Consider the following 24,986-nt stretch of genomic DNA (forward strand, 5'->3'; position numbering starts at 1 on the left):
ACAGAATGGAAAAAAGTGAGAACAATGGAAGTAAGGGGAGTGGGGGAGGAATGGGATGTATTTAGGGAATCAGTGATGGATTGCGCAAAAGATGCTTGTGGCATGAGAAGAGTGGGAGGTGGGTTGATTAGAAAGGGTAGTGAGTGGTTAGATGAAGAAGTAAGAGTGTTATTGAAAGAGAAAAGAGAGGCATTTGGACGATTTTTGCAGGGATAAAATGCAGTTGAGTGGGAGACGTATAAAAGAAAGAGACAGGAGGTCAAGAGAAAGGTGCGAGAGGTGAAAAAAAGGGCAAATGAGAGTTGGGGTGAGAGAGTATCATTAAATTTTAGGGAGAATAAAAAGATGTTCTGGAAGGAGGTAAATAAAGTGCGTAAGACAAGGGAGCAAATGGGAACTTCAGTGAAGGGCGCAAATGGGGATGTGATAACAAGTAGTGGTGATGTGAGAAGAGATGGAGTGAGTATTTTGAAGGTTTGTTGAATGTGTTTGATGATAGAGTGGCAGATATAGGGTCTTTTGGTCGAGGTGGTGTGCAAAGTAAGAGGGTTAGGGAAAATGATTTGGTAAACAGAGAAGAGGTAGTAAAAGCTTTGCGGAAGATGAAAGCCGGCAAGGCAGCAGGTTTGGATGGTATTGCAGTGGAATTTATTAAAAAAGGGGGTGATTGTATTGTTGACTGGTTGGTAAGGTTATTTAATGTATGTATGACTCACGGTGAGGTGCCTGAGGATTGGCGGAATGCGTGCATATTGTCATTGTACAAAGGCAAAGGGGATAAGAGTGAGTGCTCAAATTACAGAGGTATAAGTTTGTTGAGTATTCCTGGTAAATCATATGGGAGGGTATTGATTGAGAGGGTGAAGGCATGTACAGAGCATCAGATTGGGGAAGAGCAGTTTGGTTTCAGAAGTGGTAGAGGATGTGTGGATCAGGTGTTTTCTTTGAAGAATGTATGTGAGAAATACTTAGAAAAGCAAATGGATTTGTATGTAGCATTTATGGATCCGGAGAAGGCATATGATAGAGTTGATAGAGATGCTCTGTGGAAGGTATTAAGAATATATGGTGTGGGAGGCAAGTTGTTAGAAGCAGTGAAAAGTTTGTATCGAGGATGTAAGGCATGTGTACGTGTAGGAAGAGAGGAAAGTGATTGGTTCTCAGTGAATGTAGGTTTGCGGCAGGCGTGTGTGATGTCTCCATGGTTGTTTAATTTGTTTATGGATGGGGTTGTTAGGGAGGTAAATGCAAGAGTCTTGGAAAGAGGGGCAAGTATGAAGTCTGTTGGGGATGAGAGAGCTTGGGAAGTGAGTCAGTTGTTGTTCGCTGATGATACAGCGCTGGTGGCGGATTCATGTGAGAAACTGCAGAAGCTGGTGACGGAGTTTGGTAAAGTGTGTGAAGAAGAAAGTTAAGAGTAAATGTGAATAAGAGCAAGGTTATTAGGTACAGTAGGGTTGAGGGTCAAGTCAATTGGGAGGTGAGTTTGAATGGAGAAAAACTGGAGGAAGTGAAGTGTTTTAGATATCTGGGAGTGGATCTGTCAGCGGATGGAACCATGGAAGCGGAAGTGGATCATAAGGTGGGGGAGGGGGCGAAAATTTTGGGAGCCTTGAAAAATGTGTGGAAGTCGAGAACATTATCCCGGAAAGCAAAAATGGGTATGTTTGAAGGAATAGTAGTTCCAACAATGTTGTATGGTTGCGAGGCGTGGGCTATGGATAGAGTTGTGCGCAGGAGGATGGATGTGCTGGAAATGAGATGTTTGAGGACAATGTGTGGTGTGAGGTGGTTTGATCGAGTAAGTAACGTAAGGGTAAGAGAGATGTGTGGAAATAAAAAGAGCGTGGTTGAGAGAGGCAGAAGAGGGTGTTTTGAAATGGTTTGGGCACATGGAGAGAATGAGTGAGGAAAGATTGACCAAGAGGATATATGTGTCGGAGGTGGAGGGAACGAGGAGAAGAGGGAGACCAAATTGGAGGTGGAAAGATGGAGTGAAAAGGATTTTGTGTGATCGGGGCCTGAACATGCAGGAGGGTGAAAGGAGGGCAAGGAATAGAGTGAATTGGAGCGATGTGGTATACAGGGGTTGACGTGCTGTCAGTGGATTGAATCAAGGCATGTGAAGCGTCCGGGGTAAACCAAGGAAAGCTGTGTAGGTATGTATATTTGCGTGTGTGGACGTGTGTATGTACATGTGTATGGGGGGGGGCTGAGCCATTTCTTTCGTCTGTTTCCTTGCGCTACCTCGCAAACGCGGGAGACAGCGACAAAGTACACATGCCTTACATCCTCGATAAAAACTTTTCACTGCTTCTAACAACTTGCCTCCCACACCATATATTCTTAATACCTTCCACAGAGCATCTCTATCAACTGTATCATATGCCTTCTCCAGATCCATAAATGCTACATACAAATCCATTTGCTTTTCTAAGTATTTCTCACATACATTCTTCAAAGCAAACACCTGATCCACACATCCTCTACCACTTCTGAAACCACACTGCTCTTCCCCAATCTGATGCTCTGTACATGCCTTCACCCTCTCAATCAATACCCTCCCATATAATTTACCAGGAATACTCAACAAACTTATACCTCTGTAATTTGAGCACTCACTCTTATCCCCTTTGCCTTTGTACAATGGCACTATGCAAGCATTCCGCCAATCCTCAGGCACCTCACCATGAGTCATACATACATTAAATAACCTTACCAACCAGTCAACAATACAGTCACCCCCTTTTTTAATAAATTCCACTGCAATACCATCCAAACCTGCTGCCTTGCCGGCTTTCATCTTCCGCAAAGCTTTTACTACCTCTTCTCTGTTTACCAAATATATATATATATATATATATATATATATTAGAAATGATCACAATTGTGCGCGTGGTCAAGATATTCCTATGAGTCCACGGGGAAAATGAGACGCGAAAATTTCCTAAGTGCACTTTCGTGTAATAATCACATCATCAGGGGAGACACAAGAGACAAATACAACAGTCAGTTCATATAAATTGAAGAGACGAAGCTAAGACGCCATTTGGTAAACATGTGATTGTACAAAACATAAAACGAGCGTTCATAAACTTTTCATTTTACAAATCTTATCAACAATAAATTTATCTAATTTATATAGACCATCACTAATATTAAGATTATAATTCTTTGTGTATTTAATAATAGAAGATTCAATGATATTTCTCTTGGTAATAGAGTTAGAGTTAATAACTGAGACACTGTTACTCCAGTCAATATAATGATCATGATTTTTAACATGATTAAACAAGGCATTTGATTCCTGCCCCGTTCTTATACTATATCTATGTTGCTTACGTCTAACAGAAAGATCCTTACTAGTCTGACCAACATAAAATTTATCACAATTACCACAAGGAACTTTATAGATGTAACCAAACGAATTTTCTGGTGAATTCCTGATTAAGATATTCTTTATAGTATTATTGTTGCTAAAGGCAACATTTACATTAAAGGACTTAAGCAACATGGGAAGGAAAGCGAAATTATTATTAAAAGGGAGAACTAAAAGATTCTTGGTGTCAATGGGAGGTTTGGGCTCAACTCTATAAAATGATTTCTTTGCTAACTTAAGGGATTTATCAATGAAAGATCTAGGGTGCTTTAAGTTAGATCCAATAGAATATATCTTCTCAAACTCATCATCAATAAACTCTGGACTGCAAATACGTAATGTCCTAAGGAACGTCCATTGAAATGATGATAATTTAACTCTGTCTTGTTGAGATGAGTATATATATATATATATATATATATATATATATATATATATATATATATATATATATATATATATATATATATATATATATATATATATATATATATATATGTATATATATATACATATATATATATATATATATATATATATATATATATATATATATATATATATATATATATATATATATATATATATATATATATATATATATATATATATATGTATATATATATATACATATATATATATATATATATATATATATATATATATATATATATATATATATATATATATATATATATATATATATATATATATATATATATATATATATATATACGAAATGTTGAACGCTGTCTTATAATTGCAATGTCAAATTGAAAGCATTATAGAAGTTATGGAAATTAACCAAAATGGTTTGATATTTCAATAAAAAAAATTTCAGCAAAAAAATTGTATATATAAAAAAGTTAAAAGCAGAGAGATCACCTGAGCCCTCCGTTACAACATACTTAAAGAAGGTAAAAGGGGAGATCAGGAAGGCGAAAAGAGCAATGAAATAGAAGTAGCAAATGAAATAAAAAGTAACGTAGTTTTTTTTCTAGTTGTACAGAATTAATATGACGGATAAAATATGACCAACTACATCATGGGGGAGACAGAAAATTAATTACCAATGGTTTAGAAATGTGCAAGGTATGTCAAAGGCACTTCTTGTCAGTGTTTATGAAGGCAGACAAAACTAATATACCAACTGATGAGACAATTTACAGGGGAATGGAAATAGTCAGGCTGTGCGACTTTGATATATCTCTGGAAGATTATTCCTAGAGAAATAAGTTTTTGAAATCAACTAAGTCACCAGGGACAGACAACTGATATGCGGGGATGTTAAACGAATGGAAAGAAGAAATTTGCTCTCCATTACTTTATATATTCAGTTAATTTTTCGAAATTGGTTTCTTCCTGAACAATGGAATGATGCTAACGCTGTTCTTATTTTCAAGAAGGGGGATAAGTCGGATGCATCAAATTATAGAACCTGTTAGTTAAACATCTATTGTCGGAAAATTTTTTAGAGTCAATGATAGCAAACAGAATTAGAGAGCATCTGGATAATCATGGCTTAATCAAAGAAACATAGCACTGGCTTACTAAATGCAAATCATGCCTTACCAGTTTCATTACATGCTTAGGTAAGATTTTTGAAACTGGAGAAAAGCGGTAGTTATGATATATAATTGGATTCTAGCAAATCTTTTGATAAGGTGCCAAATCAACGACTGCTAAAAAAAGTGGAGGCGCATGGTATTAGGGGTAGGTATTGAAGTGGATCAGGGAGAGGCTCACAGACAGAATGCAGAGAGTATGTATAAATGGGTCCTCGTCGCGTTTGGGCTATATGATCAATGGTGGGCCACAGGGGTCCGTGCTGGGACCTCTTTTTCCATTATTTAGATGAATGATTTTAACAGTGGAATTATGACATGGGTAATATTGTGGACGATACATAAAGAGGAAATGTTATCAACTCACTTAGTGATGCAGTGAAGTTACAAGAGGAATCGGATAAACTGTCTCTGTGGGCGAGGGAGTGGCAGATGGATTTCAGTGTAAACAATGGAAGACTTTGAGTGCAGAGAAGGGGATAACACAGACTGTTATGTATATGATAGACTCATAGTGAAATTAGAAACAAGGCAAATCGAATGTTGGATTTACTAAGAAAATTGTTAGTAACAAAACGCTTAAAGTAATATTAAAGCTTTATCTTGCATTAGTTAGACCTCATTTAGATTATGCTGTGCAGTATTGGTCTCCTTACCATCAGGCAGATATAGATACATTGGAGAGAGCGCAGAGAAGTTTGACTAGCGTGATGCCAGGAATTAGGAATCTCAGTTATAAAGAAAGACTTGCTAGACTGAACTTAATTCCCTGAAAACGAGGTGGCCCCGAGGGGATGTGATAGATATACACAGATGGATGACAAGTCTAAATAAGGGAGAAGGTGGCAATGGTCGAAGGATAGCCAACCAGGTTAGAACTAGGAATAATGGCTTCAAGATAGAAAAACTTTGGTTCAGATTGGATTTGGGGAAGCCCTGATTTAGCAATAGGGTAATAGATTTTTGGAATAGCTTTCCAGATGCAGTGGTTGAGGTTGGAACCTCAAATTGTTTTAAGAATAGGTTGGAGAGGTACATGAGCTCCGTGGGGTGGTTGTAGGAGGGACCCTGCCTAATATAGGCCAATAGGCCTTTTCGCGGAGTCAGTATCTTATGTTATTACGTTATGTTCAGTGGGCTGGCAGGCAAATCAATTGAATGACAGGTGAAGGGGATTAAGGCATAGGTCACTCTCAACGACCTCACCTCTTTCAATTACAAACTTAGTTAACCAGTGGACGGGGAAACAATTACAACTTTTTAGTTTTTAAAGTTTTCCGATATGTATAAACCAACATTGTTAATATCTCCTCTATGTTTATTAAGAAAGGATTCCACAATATTTCTCTCCATTAATGAGTAATTGTATGTATAACCTCTGCAATGCTTCAGTCAGTTTGATGACCAGAGTCTTTGAGGTACATATATAGTGTATTAGGTTCTTGACCATACCTGATGATACCTTTTATGCTGTTTAACCCTGACACTAGGGACTTTACCAGGGGCTATGGTATACACAACCCTCTTGGGCTGTTACAGAATCTTTTGTCTTTTCCTGAAAATCATTTCTACTCCTGAAGATTAAATTGATACCGAAAGTTTCTGAGAAAACAGGTACATTAAGCAAGTATTCACAATAAGGTAATACATGTTTTTGTTCACATTTGGTTCTTTAGGTTGAACATTGTAAAATATACTTTGTAGCAAGATTATAAGCTGAGTCAAGGAAAAGTTTGGAAAACTGTAATTCTTAATGAATGTCACACATATTGCTGAGTTCATCATCAGTGAATTGTGGACCACATACGAGAAGTTATATGAGAAACATTGATGGAAACACAGACCGCTTCACTTTACTGTAATGAGCAGAGTTGTACTGAATGAATTCTAAATCATTGCCATCCCTACGAATAATACTGTCTGAGAACGCCAATGTACTTTCTTTCTCAGTTTTAAGTGTGAGCTTTATTGAGTTCACCAAGCAATTCAAATGGGTAAGAAATACAGTGTTATCCTTATCAATGGGTCACAGACAGAGAATGTCATTAACATAAATGTACCATTTGCTACAACTGGGTTGGGTGTCTTACAATATCTTGCTTCAAAGAATTTTATACATGGATTGTTAAGAGGACTGAGAAATAAGGATGAAAACTTATTTCTTGCCAGTTTGAATTGTTTGGTAGACTAAAATATGACTGTCTCAAGAAATGTGAAAAGTTGAACACAGATGATATTCAATCCATAGATACTTTCTTGCTGAAGTAAGATCATGCCATATTCTTATTCAAAATCCTTAAATTTTATGTATTTTTCAAAGGTTTCTGATTTTAAGTACAAGGCGACAAACATTGCCTGTTGATGAATTTTGATTAGGATAAGGACCAAACGAAATTGTAATCAGAATCACCTGTATCATTAGTTTCTATACAATGAATACTGTTCATAATGTTTACTATGAGAGAAGATTCGACCAACGTTCGTCTTCCTTTGCTATTCAAAGGAAAGATGATCTTGTTTTGAGACAATAGGACAACTGGGCAGTCTTTGGTAGCCGTTCCATGACTGATAGATGAGGTCTTGTCTGCGACGCCTAATTTCCTGACTGGAGCACTCTCAACGAAAACCATCGTCCCGGTCACAGCAATCTCCACGGCATTCAACAAGCATCCAGACTACAGCAATCTCCACGACAACCAATGTTCCAACTCCAACAGTGTCCACAGTAACCAGATTTGCATGGTCAGTCTTCCACTGTGAGAGGCACCTGACAAATGAATCTGGAATGTGTCAAAAAGTCTTGCGCTTTTCCACCAGTCGGTGCAGTTTGTGTCGATTCATTAAAATCCCAGAGTTTCATTCACTGAGCGCCAGATGATTATCCTATTTTCTTTCCTGACAGAGAACATCTCTGTCTCAGGGGAATCCTGAACTAGGCTCCGTGCTGTGTGGGTAGGACAGCTTTACAGGAAGCCTGGTATGGGCCTAGTATTGTGTGGGTGGGGACAGCCTCACAGGAAACCTGTCTGCTCTTGTGTTGTGTGAATGGTACAGCCAAAGACAATATATGGCCTAGACTGTGTGCGCTATGAGTGATACATATTCATGGGATACCTGGCCTGGACCTTGTGTTGTGGTGGTGGCACGATCTTACAGGTTATCTGGTCCGGCTCTTGTATAGTTGGTACAGAATACTTGGCCCGGCCATTGTGTTGTGTTGGTAGTACAGCCTCACACAATACTCGGTCTGCACCTGGACCTTGTGTTATGTTGTGTGGGTGATGCACCCTCACAGGATACCTGACCTGGATCTTGTGCTGTGTGGGTGATGTACTCTCACATGATACCTAGCCTAGACTATGTGTTTACAGGATACCTGGTCTGGAATTGTGTTGTGTGGGTGATACACCCTACAAGACCTGGTCTTGCCCTTGTGTTGTGTGGGTGGTGTATTATCACGAGTGACCCCTGCTTTGTTTAGATTCACTGATGAGACAACTTTAACCCAGATTTTGACTTAGTGACTTGAACTAATTAGTATTGTAGATGGTGGAGTCATCAGTGATTATCTTCATGACATTAAATTGAATTTACCACAGGCTACTGTGCATCAAGAAGAATCTTCCATATCAGACAGCCTGTTACAAGATATCAAGGATGATATTGATAAAATGTAATTGATTTTACCGCAAACGCGAGGTGTTTGATTAATACGAGCGTTTCAAGATTCTATGAGATACACAAAAATATATTTGAAGAAACTCATCAGATTGCTAAAATGTGTAATTGAAATATGATATAGCAATAGAGTAATTTACATAAAAGAACACTAAATGATTACATATATATATATATATATATATATATATATATATATATATATATATATATCGTTGTCTCCCGCGGTAGCCAGGTAACGCAAGGTAACAGACGAAACAATGGCCCAGCCCACCCACATACACACACACACACACACACACACACATATATATATATATATATATATATATATATATATATTATATATATATATATATATATATATATATATATATATATATATATATATATATATATATATATATATCATTTATTTTATTTTGCTTTGTCCGGTCTCCCGCGTTAGCAACGTAGCGCAAGCAAACAGACGAATGAATGGCCCTACCCACCCACATACACATGTATATACATACACATCCACACACGCAAATATACATACCTATACATCTCAACGTATCCATATATATACACATGCACATGATTCATACTGTCTGCCTTTATTCATTCCCATTGCCTCCGCGCCACACATGAAAATAACCATCCCTTCCCCCCGCATGTGCGCGAGGTAGCGCTAGGAAAAGACAACAAAGGCCACTTTCGTTCACATTCAGTCTCTAGCTGTCATGTAATAATGCACCGAAACCACAGCTCCCTTTCCACATCCAGGCCACACACAACTTTCCATGGTTTACCCCAGATGCTTCACATGCCCTGGTTCAATCCATTGACAGCACGTCGACCCCGGTATACCACATCGCTCCAATTCACTCTATTCCTTGCACGCCTAACACCCTCCTGCATGTTCAGGCCCCGATCACTCAAAATCTTTTTCACTCCATTTTTCCACCTCCAATTTGGTCTCTCACTTCTCCTCGTTCCCTCCACTTCTAACACATATATCCTATTGGTCAATCTTTCCTCACTCATTCTCTCCATGTGACCAAACCATTTCAACACACCCTCTTCTGCTCTCTCAACCACACTCTTTTTATCACCACACATCTCTCGTACCCTATTACTATTTACTCGGTCAAACCACCTCACACCACATATTGTTCTCAAACACCTCATTTCCAGCACATCCACCCTCCTGCGCACAACTCTATCCATAGCCCACGCCTCGCAACCATATAACATTGTTGGAACCACTATTCCTTCAAACATACCCATTTTTGCTTTCCGAGATGATGTTGACGACTTCCACACATTCTACAACGCTCCCAGAACTTTTGGCCCCTCCCCCACCGAATGATTCACTTCCGCTTCCATGGTTCCATCCGCTGCCAAATCCACTCTCAGTTATCTAAAACACTTCACTTCCTCCAGTTTTTCTCCATTCAAACTTACCTCCCATTTGACTTGTCCCTCAACCCTGCTGTACCTAATAACCTTGCTTTTATTCACATTTACTCTCAGCTTTCTTCTTTCACATACTTTACCAAACTCAGTCACCAACTTCTGCAGTTTCTCACACGAATCAGCCACCAGCGCTGTATCATGAGTGAACAACAACTGACTCACTTCCCAAGCTCTCTCATCCACAACAGACTGCATACTTGCCCCTCTTTCCAAAACTCTTGCATTCATACATACATACTTATATATATATATATATATATATATATATATATATATATATATATATATATATATATATATATATATATATATATTGGAAAGGATAACGATTTTACACGGGATCAAGTATATTAATTACGTAGAGTCCACGGGGAAAATGAAATACGATAAGTTCCCAAGTGCACTTTCGTGTAATAATCACATCATCGGGGGAGACACAAGAGAGAAATATAACAGTCAGTTGATATACAACGAAGCGACGTAGCTAAGACTCCATTTGGTAAACATGCGAATTTCCAAGACAGACAACGAGCGTATCATAAACTTCTTATGAGGACAAGATGAGAAATTGTTTACAAATTTTATCAACAATATAGTTATCCAATTTGTATAGATCATCACTAATATAAAGATTATAATTCTTTGTGTATGTAATAATAGAAGATTCAATGATATTTCTCGTGGTACTGGAGTTACAGTTGGTAACTGGGGTGGTATTAATGCAGTCAATATAATGATCATAGTTTTTAACGTGATTGAACAAGGGATTTGATTCTTGTCCCGTTCTTATACTATATTCATTTTGCGTAAGTCTAACAGAAAGATCCTTACCAGTCTGCCCAATATTAAACTTATCATCATTTCTACATGGCACTTTATAGATGCACACAAGAGAATCTTCTGGTGAGTTCCTGATTAATATATTATTCATAGTGTTATTGTTTCTGAAGGCAACATTTACATTAAAGTATTTAAGCAACTTGGGAAAGTAAAGTTGAATTATTATTGAAAAGGAGAACTAAAAGATTCTTGATGTCAGTGGGAGGTTTGGGCTCAACTCTATAAAATGATCTTTTTTTTTTGCTAACTTAAGGGATTTATCAATGAAAGATCTAGGGTACTTTAACTTAGATTCAGTAGAATATATCCTCTCAATCTCGTCATCAATATACTCTGGACTGAAATACATAATGCTCTGAGGAATATAGATTGAAATGATGATAATTTAACTCATGTTGAAATGAGTGATAATGGATGTATGATCATATATTGGTAGGTTCTCTATATATGCTTAACTTAAACTTATTTCTTTGGCTATGGATCATGCAATCTAAAAATGGTAACATACCATTAATTTCATTTTCTACAGTAAATTTGATGTTTAGTACCTTTCACATGTACTCATTCATACTTGCTGTCATCATCCATTCTCGTCGCCAACCCGCCACACATGAAATAGCATCCCCACCCCCTCGCGCGCGAGATATTGCTAGGAAGAGACAACAAAGGCGACATTCGTTTACACTCAGTCTCTAGCTGTCATGTGTAATGGACCGAAACCACAGCTCACTTTCCACATCTAGGCCCCAGAAAACTTCTCCTGGTTTAACCTAAACGCTTAACGTGCCCTGGTTGAATCCACTGAGAGCAGGTCGACCCCGCTATATAACGTCGTTCCAATTCATTCTATTCCTTGCACGCCTTGCACATATACACACATATATATTTCAACGTATAGACGGATATATATATATATATATATATATATATATATATATATATATATATATATATATATATATATATATATATATATATACATATATATTTATTTATTTATTCATTTTGCTTTGTCGCTGTCTCCCGCGTTAGCGAAGTAGCGCAAGGAAAGAGACGAAAGAATGGCCCAACCCGCCCACATACACATGTATATACATACACGTCCACACACGCAAATATACATACCTATACATCTCAATGTACACATGTATATACACACACAGACATGTACATATATACACATGTACATAATTCATACTGTCTGCCTTTATTTGTTCCCATCGCCACCCCGCCACACATGGAATAACAACACCCTCCCCCCTTATGTGTGCGAGGTAGCGCTAGGATAGACACCAAAGGCCCCATTCGTTCACACTTAGTCTCTAGCTGTCATGTAATAATGCACCGAAACCACAGCTCCCTTTCCACATCCAGGCCCCACACAACTTTCCATGGTTTACCCCAGACGCTTCACATGCCCTGGTTCAATCCATTGACAGCACGTCGACCCCGGTATACCACATCGTTCCAATTCACTCTATTCCTTGCACGCCTTTCACCCTCCTGCATCTTCAGGCCCCGATCACACAAAATCTTTTTCACTCCATCTTTCCACCTAAAAATTGGTCTCCCACTTCTCCTCGTTCCCTCCACCTCTGACACATATATCCTCTTGGTCAATCTTTCCTCACTCATTCTCTCCATGTGACCAAACCATTTCAAAACATCCTCTTCTGATCTCTCAACCACATTCTTTTTATTTCCACACATCTCTCTTACCCTTACATTACTTACTCGATCAAACCACCTCACACCACATCTTGTCCTCAAACATCTCATTTGCAGCACATCCACCCTCCTGCGCACAACTTTATCCATAGCCCACGCCTCGCAACCATACAACATTGTTGGAACCACTATTCCTTGAAACATACCCATTTTTGCTTTCCAAGATAATGTTCTCGACTTCCAAACATTCTTCAATGCTCCCAGAATTTTCGCCTCCTCCCCCACCCTATGATTCACTTCCGCTTCCATCGTTCCATCCGCTGCCAGATCCACTCCCAGATATCTAAAACACTTTACTTCCTCCAGTTTTTCTCTATTCAAACTTACCTCCCAATTGACTTGACCCTCAACCCTGCTGTACCTGATAACCTTGCTCTTATTCACATTTACTCTTAACTTTCTCCTTTCACACACTTTACCAAACTCAGTCGCCATCTTCTGCAGTTTCTTACATGAATCAGCCACCAGCGCTGTATCATCAGCGAACAACAACTGACTCACTTCCCAAGCTTTCTCATCCACAACAGACTGCATACTTGCCCTTCTTTTCAAAACTCTTGCACTCACCTCCCTAACAACCCCATCCGTAAACAAATTAAACAACCATGGAGACATCACACACCCCTGCCGCAAACCTACATTCACTAAGAACCAATCACTTTCCTCTCTTCCTACACGTACACATGCCTTACATCCTCGATAAAAACTTTTCACTTCTAACAACTTGCCTCCCAAACCATATATTCTTAAAACCTTCCACAGAACATCTCTATCAGCTCTATCACATCCTCTACCACTTCTGAAACCACACTGCTCTTCCCCAATCTGATGCTCTGTACATGCCTTCACCCTCTCAATCAATACCCTCCCATATAATTTACCAGGATTACTCAACAGACTTATACCTCTGTAATTTGAGCACTCACTCTTATCCCCTTTGCCTTTGTACAATGGCACTATGCAAGCATTCCACCAATCCTCAGGCACCTCATCATGAATCATACATATATTAAATAACCTTACCAACCAGTCAACAATACAGTCACCCCCTTTTTTAATAAATTCCACTGCAATACCATCCAAACCTGCTGCCTTGCCGGCTTTCATCTTCCGCAAAGCTTTTACTACCTCTTCTCTGTTTACCAAATCATTTTCCCTAACCCTCTCACTTTGCACTCCACCTCGACCAAAACACCCTATATCTGCCACTCTATCATCAAACACATTCAACAACCCTTCAAAATACTCACTCCATCTCCTTCTCACATCACCATTACTTGTTACCACCTCCCCATTTGCGCCCTTCACTGAAGTTCCCATTTGCTCCCTTGTCTTACGCACTTTATTTACCTCCTTCCAGAACATCTTTTTATTCTCCCTAAAATTTAATGATACTCTCACACCCCAACTCTCATTTGCCCTCTTTTTCACCTCTTGCACCTTTGTCTTGACCTCCTGTCTCTTTCTTTTATACATCTCCCACTCAATTTTATTTTTTCCCTGCAAAAATCGTCCAAATGCCTCTCTCTTCTCTTTCACTAATAATCTTACTTCTTCATCCCACCACTCACTACCCCTCCTAATCAACCCACCTCCCACGCTTCTCATGCCACAAGCATCTTTTGCGCAATCCATCAATGATTCCCTTAATACATCCCATTCCTCCCCCACTCCCCTTACTTCCATTGTTCTCACCTTTTTCCATTTTGTACTCAGTCTCTCCTGGTACTTCCTCACACAAGTCTCCTTCCCAAGCTCACTTACTCTCACCCCCCTCTTCACCCCAACATTCACTCTTCTTTTCTGAAAACCCATACAAATCTTCACCTTAGCCTCCACAAGATAATGATCAGACTACCCTCCAGTTGCACCTCTCAGCACATTAACATCTAAAAGTCTCTCTTTTGCGCGCCTGTCAATTAACACGTAATCCAATAACGCTCTCTGGCCATCTCTCCTACTTACATACGCATACTTATGTATATCTCGCTTTTTAAACCAGGTATTCCCAATCACCAGTCCTTTTTCAGCACATAAATCTACAAGCTCTTCACCATTTCCATTTACAACACTGAACACCCCATGTATACCAATTATTCCCTCAACTGCCACATTACTCACCTTTGCATTCAAATCACCCATCACTAAAACCCGGTCTCGTGCATCAAAACCATTAACACACTCATTCAGCTGCTCCCAAAACACTTGCCTCTCATGATCTTTCTTCTCATGCCCAGGTGCATATGCACCAATAATCACCCATCTCTCTCCATCAACTTTCAGTTTTACCCATATTATTCGAGAATTTACTTTCTTACATTCTATCACATACTCCCACAACTCCTGTTTCAGGAGTACTGCTACTCCTTCCCTTGCTCTTGTCCTCTCACTAACCCCTGACTTTACTCCCAAGATATTCCCAAACCTCTCTTCCCCTTTACCCTTGAGCTTCGTTTCACTCAGAGCCAAAACATCCAGGTTCCTTTCCTCAAACATACTACCTATCTCTCCTTTTTTCACATCTTGGTTACATCCACACACATTTAGACACCCCAGTCTGAGCCTTCGAGGAGTATGAGCACTCCCCGCGTGACTCCTTCTTCTGTTTCCCATTTTCGAAAGTTAGAAAATACAAGGAGGGGAGGATTTCTGGCCCCCCGCTCCCGTCCCCTCTGGTCGCCTTCTACGACACGCGAGGAATGCGTGGGAAGTATTCTTTCACCCCAATCCCCAGGGATAATAAATATATATATATATATATATATATATATATATATATATATATATATATATATATATATATACATATATATATATATATATATATATATATATATATATATATATATATATATATATACATATATATATATATATATACATACACACACATACACATACATACACACACATACGGACACACACACACATACACACATACATACATATATACATATGAAAAATGTAAGAAATAATTTAGAAAACTGAGACTTCTAGCTTGAAATGAAATGAAAAATGAATGTCACATAATGGTTCAACCTCTGGCTATGGAAATACCAAACTATAAAGATAAATGTTATAAGATAAATATAACTATTTTGCAAATTATGGTGAAAATTAAAATATTTAGGTTCTTAAATCTCATGGTTTACATTCTTCATGAAATGCATCTAGAGTTCGAAATTCTCTCCATGTTGGAGGCAAGTGGTTATGGAGATGATTGCTACATCTTATGCATACATCAGTGAAGAGGGAGGCAAAGCTATGCAACCAAGTAAAGAAAGAACGAACAGATAAGTCTGAAAATCCAGGTGAACAGAAATTCAGCATGGCAACATTTGCATTGTCTGTCACCTTTTGAAACACTTCATACAGAGATGGCGTGTACAAGTCAACCATGCCATCATCATCAAGCAAAGGTTCATTATATGCTCTAAAAACAACCCACTCGATTAGTATACCTTTGAAAGTCACCACAGCCCTTAACTCACGCCCCAGAGTCACCTGAACTACAGCATTGTTACCAAATGGTCGGGATATATTGAGGGTCATGTTCTGGTACACCTGATTAATGCCTTGAATCAGCATATCTACTTGCTGCTGAGGTACATTATGGTTCAAAGGAGCTTGTCGTCTCCTCTTTGTAGATAATGATATTGATACAGATGATCTCTTGAGGTTATTTCCAGAGAGGAGAGAGTACATGATGGTGGAGTAACAATGGACCTTCTCCATCCAAGTGTGGCGGTCCAGCAGCTGATAGTAGAGTGGTAACTTATCTGGTGAGGGGTCCAGGGACAGTAGCCCAGTGTTGCCCAAGTTTACTGGGTTTGTGGGAGGGGCAAGACCTCCCACTTGCACTTCCAATTCTCGTAAATGGGTCTTGATATATGCATATAATATATATATATATATATACATACATATATATATATATATATATATATATATATATATATATATATATATATATATATATATATATATATATATATATATACATATATATATATATATATATATATATATATATATATATTTTTTTTTTTTTGCTTTGTCGCTGTCTCCCGCGTTTGCGAGGTAGCGCAAGGAAACAGACGAAAGAAATGGCCCAACCCACCCCCATACACATGTATATACATACGTCCACACACGCAAATATACATACCTACACAGCTTTCCATGGTTTACCCCAGACGCTTCATATGCCCTGATTCAATCCACTGACAGCACGTCAACCCCGGTATACCACATCGCTCCAATTCACTCTATTCCTTGCCCTCCTTTCACCCTCCTGCATGTTCAGGCCCCGATCACACAAAATCTTTTTCACTCCATCTTTCCACCTCCAATTTGGTCTCCCTCTTCTCCTCGTTCCCTCCACCTCCGACACATATATCCTCTTGGTCAATCTTTCCTCACTCATTCTCTCCATGTGCCCAAACCATTTCAAAACACCCTCTTCTGCTCTCTCAACCACGCTCTTTTTATTTCCACACATCTCTCTTACCCTTACGTTACTTACTCGATCAAACCACCTCACACCACACATTGTCCTCAAACATCTCATTTCCAGCACATCCATCCTCCTGCGCACAACTCTATCCATAGCCCACGCCTCGCAACCATACAACATTGTTGGTGTGCAAAGTGAGAGGGTTAGGGAAAATGATTTGGTAAACAGAGAAGAGGTAGTAAAAGCTTTGCGGAAGATGAAAGCCGGCAAGGCAGCAGGTTTGGATGGTATTGCAGTGGAATTTATTAAAAAAGGGGGTGACTGTATTGTTGACTGGTTGGTAAGGTTATTTAATGTATGTATGACTCATGGTGAGGTGCCTGAGGATTGGCGGAATGCGTGCATAGTGCCATTGTACAAAGGCAAAGGGGATAAGAGTGGGTGCTCAAATTACAGAGGTATAAGTTTGTTGACCTGTGTGAAGAAGTATCAGGAGAGACTGTGTACAGAATGGAAAAAGGTGAGAACAATGGAAGTAAGGGGAGTGGGGGAGGAATGGGATGTATTTAGGGAATCAGTGATGGATTGCGCACAAGATGCTTGTGGCATGAGAAGAGTGGGAGGTGGGCTGTTTAGAAAAGGTAGTGAGTGGTGGGATGAAGAAGTAAGAGTATTAGTGAAAGAGAAGAGAGAGGCATTTGGACGATTTTTGCAGGGAAAAAATGCAATTGAGTGGGAGAAGTATAAAAGAAAGAGACAGGAGGTCAAGAGAAAGGTGCAAGAGGTGAAAAAAAGGGCAAATGAGAGTTGGGGTGAGAGACTATCAGTAAATTTTAGGGAGAATAAAAAGATGTTCTGGAAGGAGGTAAATAGGGTGCGTAAGACAAGGGAGCAAATGGGAACTTCAGTAAAGGGCGTAAATGGGGAGGTGATAACAAGTAGTGGTGATGTGAGAAGGAGATGGAATGAGTATTTTGAAGGTTTGTTGAATGTGTCTGATGACAGAGTGGCAGATATAGGGTGTTTGGGTCGAGGTGGTGTGCAAAGTGAGAGGGTTAGGGAAAATGATTTGGTAAACAGAGAAGAGGTAGTAAAAGCTTTGCGGAAGATGAAAGCCGGCAAGGCAGCAGGTTTGGATGGTATTGCAGTGGAATTTATTAAAAAAGGGGGTGACTGTATTGTTGACTGGTTGGTAAGGTTATTTAATGTATGTATGACTCATGGTGAGGTGCCTGAGGATTGGCGGAATGCTTGCATAGTGCCATTGTACAAAGGCAAAGGGGATAAGAGTGAGTGCTCAAATTACAGAGGTATAAGTTTGTTGAGTATTCCTGGTAAATTATATGGGAGGGTATTGATTGAGAGGGTGAAGGCATGTACAGAGCATCAGATTGGGGAAGAGCAGTGTGGTTTCAGAAGTGGTAGAGGATGTGTGGACCAGGTGTTTGCTTTGAAGAATGTATGTGAGAAATACTTAGAAAAGCAAATGGATTTGTATGTAGCATTTATGGATCTGGAGAAGGCATATGATAGAGTTGATAGAGATGCTCTGTGGAAGGTATTAAGAATATATGGTGTGGGAGGCAAGTTGTTAGAAGCAGTGAAAAGTTTTTATCGAGGATGTAAGGCATGTGTACGTGTAGGAAGAGAGGAAAGTGATTGGTTCTCAGTGAATGTAGGTTTGCGGCAGGGGTGTGTGATGTCTCCATGGTTGTTTAATTTGTTTATGGATGGGGTTGTTAGGGAGGTAAATGCAAGAGTTTTGGAAAGAGGGGCTAGTATGAAGTCTGTTGGGGATGAGAGAGCTTGGGAAGTGAGTCAGTTGTTGTTCGCTGATGATACAGCGCTGGTGGCGGATTCATGTGAGAAACTGCAGAAGCTGGTGACGGAGTTTGGTAAAGTGTGTGGAAGAAGAAAGTTAAGAGTAAATGTCAATAAGAGCAAGGTTATTAGGTACAGTAGGGTTGAGGGTCAAGTCAATTGGGAGGTGAGTTTGAATGGTGAGAGGCTGGAGGAAGTGAAGTGTTTTAGATATCTGGGAGTGGATCTGTCAGCGGATGGAACCATGGAAGCGGAAGTGGATCATAGGGTGGGGGAGGGGGCGAAAATTTTGGGAGCCTTGAAAAATGTGTGGAAGTCGAGAACATTATCCCGGAAAGCAAAAATGGGTATGTTTGAAGGAATAGTAGTTCCAACAATGTTGTATGGTTGCGAGGCGTGGGCTATGGATAGAGTTGTGCGCAGGAGGATGGATGTGCTGGAAATGAGATGTTTGAGGACAATGTGTGGTGTGAGGTGGTTTGATCGAGTAAGTAACGTAAGGGTAAGAGAGATGTGTGGAAATAAAAAGAGCGTGGTTGAGAGAGCAGAAGAGGGTGTTTTGAAATGGTTTGGGCACATGGAGAGAATGAGTGAGGAAAGATTGACCAAGAGGATATATGTGTCGGAGGTGGAGGGAACGAGGAGAAGAGGGAGACCAAATTGGAGGTGGAAAGATGGAGTGAAAAGGATTTTGTGTGATCGGGGCCTGAACATGCAGGAGGGTGAAAGGAGGGCAAGGAATAGAGTGAATTGGAGCGATGTGGTATACAGGGGTTGACGTGCTGTCAGTGGGTTGAATCAAGGCATGTGAAGCGTCTGGGGTAAACCATGGAAAGCTGTGTAGGTATGTATATTGCGTGTGTGGACGTGTGTATGTACATGTGTATGGGGGGGGTTGGGCCATTTCTTTCGTCTGTTTCCTTGCGCTACCTCGCAAACGCGGGAGACAGCGACAAAGTATAAAAAAAAAAAAAGAAAAGTTTGTTGAGTATTCCTGGTAAATTATATGGGAGGGTATTGATTGAGAGGGTGAAGGCATGTACAGAGCATCAGATTGGGGAATAGCAGTGTGGTTTCAGAGGTAGAGGATGTGTGGATCAGATGTTTGCTTTGAAGAATGTATGTGAGAAATACTTAGAAAAGCAAATGGATCTGTATGTAGCATTTATGGATCTGGAGAAGGCATATGATAGAGTTGATAGAGATGCTCTGTGGAAGGTATTAAGAATATATGGTGTGGGAGGCAAGTTGTTAGAAGCAGTGAAAAGTTTTTATCGAGGATGTAAGGCATGTGTACGTGTAGGAAGAGAGGAAAGTGATTGGTTCTCAGTGAATGTAGGTTTGCGGCAGGGATGTGTGATGTCTCCATGGTTGTTTAATTTGTTTATGGATGGGGTTGTTAGGGAGGTGAATGCAAGAGTTTTGGAAAGAGGGGCAAGTATGAAGTCTGTTGGGGATGAGAGAGTTTGGGAAGTGAGTCAGTTGTTGTTTGCTGATGATACAGCGCTGGTGGCTGATTCATGTGAGAAACTGCAGAAGCTGGTGACTGAGTTTGGTAAAGTGTGTGAAAGAAGAAAGTTAAGAGTAAATGTGAATAAGAGCAAGGTTATTAGGTACAGTAGGGTTGAGGGTCAAGTCAATTGGGAGGTGAGTTTGAATGGAGAAAAACTGGAGGAAGTGGAGTGTTTTAGATATCTGGGAGTGGATCTGGCAGCAGATGGAACCATGGAAGCGGAAGTGGATCATAGGGTGGGGGAGGAGGCGAAAATTCTGGGAGGCTTGAAGAATGTGTGGAAGTCGAGAACATTATCTCGGAAAGCAAAAATGGGTATGTTTGAAGGAATAGTGGTTCCAACAATGTTGTATGGTTGCGAGGCGTGGGCTATGGATAGAGTGGTGCGCAGGAGGATGGATGTGCTGGAAATGAGATGTTTGAGGACAATGTGTGGTGTGAGGTGGTTTGATCGAGTAAGTAACGTAAGGGTAAGAGAGATGTGTGGAAATAAAAAGAGCGTGGTTGAGAGAGCAGAAGAGGGTGTTTTGAAATGGTTTGGGCACATGAAGAGAATGAGTGAGGAAAGATTGACCAAGAGGATATATGTGTCGGAGGTGGAGGGAACGAGGAGAAGAGGGAGACCAAATTGGAGGTGGAAAGATGGAGTGAAAAAGATTTTGTGTGATCGGGGCCTGAACATGCAGGAGGGTGAAAGGAGGGCAAGGAATAGAGTGAATTGGAGCGATGTGGTATACCGGGGTTGACGTGCTGTCAGTGGATTGAATCAGGGCATGTGAAGCGTCTGGGGTAAACCATGGAAAGCTGTGTAGGTATGTATATTTACGTATGTATATACATGTGTATGGGGGTGGGTTGCGCCATTTCTTTCTTCTGTTTCCTTGCGCTACCTCGCAAGCGTGGGAGACAGCGACAAAGCAAAAAAAAAAATATATATATATATATATATATATATATATATATATATATATATATATATATATATATATATATATATATATATATATATATATATATATATATATATATCGCTGTCTCTCGCGTTAGCGAGGTAGCACAAGGAAACAGACAAAGGAATGGCCCAACCAACCCACCTACACATGTATATACATTCACGTCCACACACGCACATATACATACTTATACATCTCAACGTATACATATATATATATACACACAGACATATACATATAGACACATGGACATAATTAATAATGTCTGCCCTTATTCATTCCCGTCGCCACCCCGCCACACCTGAAATAACCACCCCCTCCCCCCGCATGTGCGCGAAATAGTGCTAGGAAAAGACAGCAAAGGCCACATTCCTTCACACTCACTCTCTAGCTGTCATGCATAATGCATCGAAACCACAGCTCACTTTCTACATCCAAGCCCCACAGAACATTCCATGGTTTACCCCAGACGCTTCACATGACCTGGTTCAATCCATTGACAGCACGTCGACCCAAGTATACCACATCGCTCCGATTCACTCTGTTCCTTGCACACCTTTCACCCTCCTGCATGTTCAGGCCCCGATCACTCAAAATCTTTTTCACTCCATCTTTCCACCACCAATTTAGTCTCAAACTTTTCCTCGTTTCCTCCACTTCTGACACATATATCATCTTGGTCAATCTTTCCTCACTCATTCTCTCCATGTGACCAAACCATTTCAAAACGCCCTCTTCTGCTCTCTCAACCACTTTCTTTTTATTACCACACATCTCTTATACCCTTTCATTATTTACTCGATCAAACCACCTCACACCACTTATTGTTCTCATACATCTCATTTCCAACACATCCACCCTCCTCCGCACAGCTCTATCTATAGCCTACGCTTCGCAACCATATAACATTGCTGGAACCACTATTCCTTTAAACATACCTATTTTCGCCTTCCAAGATAACGTTCTCGACTTCCACACATTCTTCAACGTTCCCAGATCTTTTGCAGCCTCCCCCACCGTATGATTCACTTCCGCTTCCATGATTCCATCCGCTGCCAAATCCACTCCCAGATATCTAAAACACTTCACTTCCTCCATTTTTTCTCCACTTAAACTTACCTTCAAATTGACTTGTAGCTAACCCTACTTACCTAATAACCTTGCTGTTATTCACATTTACTCTCAGCTTTCTTCTTTCTCACACTTTACCAATCTCATTCACCAGCTTCTGCAGTTTCTCACACAAATCAGCTACCAGCACTGTATCATCAGCGAACAACAGCTTACTTCCCAAGCTCTCTCATCCACAACATACTTGCCCCGCTTTCCAAAACTCTTGCATTCACCTCCCTAACAACCCCATCCATAAACAAACTGAACAACCATGGAGACATCACGCATCCCTGCCGCAAACCAACATTCACTGAGAACCAATCACTTTCCTCTCTTCCTACACGTACACATGTCTTACATTCTCGATAAAAACTTTTTACTGCTTCTAACAACTTGCCTCCCACACCATATATTCTTAATACCTACCACAGAGCATCTCTTTCAACTCTACCATATGCCTTCTCCAGATCCATAAATGTTACATACAAATCCATTTGCTTCTCTAAGTATTTCTCACATACATTCTTCAAAGCAAGCACCTGATCCACATATCCTCTACCACTTCTGAAATCACACTGCTCTTCCCCAATCTGATGCTCTGTACATACCTTCACTCTCTCAATCAATACCCTCCCATACAATTTCCAAGGAATAGTCAACAGACTTATACCTCTGTAATTTGAGCACTCGCTTTTATCCCCTTTGCCTTTGTACAGTGGCACTATGCAAGCATTCCGCCAATTCTCAGGCACCTCACCATGAGTCATACATACATCAAATAATCTTACCAACCAGTCAACAATACAGTCACCCCTTCTTTTTTTTATAAATTCCACTGGAATACCATCCAAACCCGCTGCCTTGCTGGCTTTCATCTTCCGCTAAGCTTTTACTACCTCTTCTCTGTTTACCAAGCCATTCCCCTAACCCTCTCACTTTGCACCTCACCTCGACCAAACACACTATATCTGCCACTCTATCATCAAACACATTCAACAAACCATGAAAATATATCTCCTCACATCACCACTACCTGTTATAGCCTCCCCATTAGCCTCCTTCACTGATTTTACCATTTGTTCCCTTGTCTTACGCACTTTATATACCTCCTTCCAAAACGTCTTTTTATTCTCCCTAAAATCTAATGATACTCTATCACCCCAACTCTCATTTGCCCTCTTTTGCACCTTTTGCACCTTTCTCTTGATCTCCTGCCTCTTTCTTTTATGTATCTCCCAGTCATTTGCATTATTTCCTTGCAAAAATCGTCCAAATGCCTCTTTCTTCTCTTCCACTAATAATCTTACTTCTTCATCCCACCACTCACTACCCTTTCTAATCAGCCCACCTCCCACGCTTCTCATGCCACAAGCATCTTTTGCGAAATCCATCACTGCTTCCCTAAATGCATTACATTCTTCCCCCAGTCCACTTACGTACTTTGTTCTCACCTTTTTCCATTCTGTACTCAGTCTCTCCTGGAACTTCCTCATACAAGTCTCCTTCCCAAGCTCACTTACTCTCACCACTCTCTTCACACCAACATTTTTCTTTTATGAAAACCTCTACAAATCTTCAGTTTCGCCTCCACAAGATAGTGATCAGATATCTCTCCAGTTGCACTTCTTAGCACATTAATATCCAAAAGTCTCTCTTTCGCGCGCCTATCTATCAACACGTAATCCAATAACGCTCTCTGGCCATCTCTCCTACTTACATACGTATACTTGTTTATATCTCTCTTTTCAAACCATGTATTCCCTATGGCCAGCACATAAATCTACAAGCTATTCCATATTTCCATTTACAACACTGATTACCCCATGTACACCAATTATTCCCTCAACTGCCACATTACTCACCTTTGCATTCAAATCACCCATCACTATAACCCGGTCTCGTGCATCAAAACTACTAACACACTCACTCAGCCTCTCATGATCTTTCTTCTCATGCCCAGGTGCATATGCACCGATAATCACCCATCTCTCTCCATCCTCTTTTAGTTTTACCCATATAAATCTACTTTCTTACTCTCTATCTCATGCTCCCACCACTCCTGTTTCAGGAGTAGTGCTACTCCTTCACTTGCTCTCGTACTCTCACTAACCCCTGACTTTACTCCCAAGACATTCCCAAACCACTCTTCCCATTTACCCTTCAGCTTTGTTTCACTCAGTCAAAACATCCAGGTTCCTTTCCTAAAACATATTACCTATCTCTTCTTCTTTCTCATCTTGGTTGCTTCCACACACACTTAGAGAACCTAATCTGAGCCTTCGAGGAGGATGAGCACTCCCCGCGTGACTCCTTCTTCTGTTTCCCCTTTTAGAAAGTTAAAATGCAAGGAGGGGAGGGTTTCTAGCCCCCCCGCTCCCGTCCCCCTTAGTCGCTTTCTAAGACACGTGAGGAATGCGTGGGAAGTATTCTTCCTCCCTTATCCCCAGGATATATATATATATATAAATATATATATATA

At 40.1% G+C, this 24,986-nt stretch overlaps 1 protein-coding gene across 1 annotated transcript; it reads right to left on the reverse strand.

Moving 5' to 3' along the window:
* Positions 1-15,780: 15,780 nt before the first annotated feature.
* Positions 15,781-16,572, reverse strand: LOC139759527 (mediator of RNA polymerase II transcription subunit 27-like). The gene has a single exon (XM_071681742.1). The coding sequence runs from the start codon at positions 16,570-16,572 to the stop codon at positions 15,793-15,795; it is 780 nt and encodes a 259-aa protein (XP_071537843.1). The 3' UTR covers positions 15,781-15,792.
* Between the last annotated feature and the right edge of the window lie 8,414 nt (positions 16,573-24,986).

This window comes from Panulirus ornatus, chromosome 3, assembly GCF_036320965.1.
Source record: "Panulirus ornatus isolate Po-2019 chromosome 3, ASM3632096v1, whole genome shotgun sequence".
NCBI lineage: Eukaryota > Metazoa > Arthropoda > Malacostraca > Decapoda > Palinuridae > Panulirus > Panulirus ornatus.

Excerpts from the sequence above, each read along its gene's own strand:
- LOC139759527 (XM_071681742.1), bottom strand. The coding sequence starts at position 16,572 with ATGTATATATATATATATATATTATATGCATATATCAAGACCCATTTA.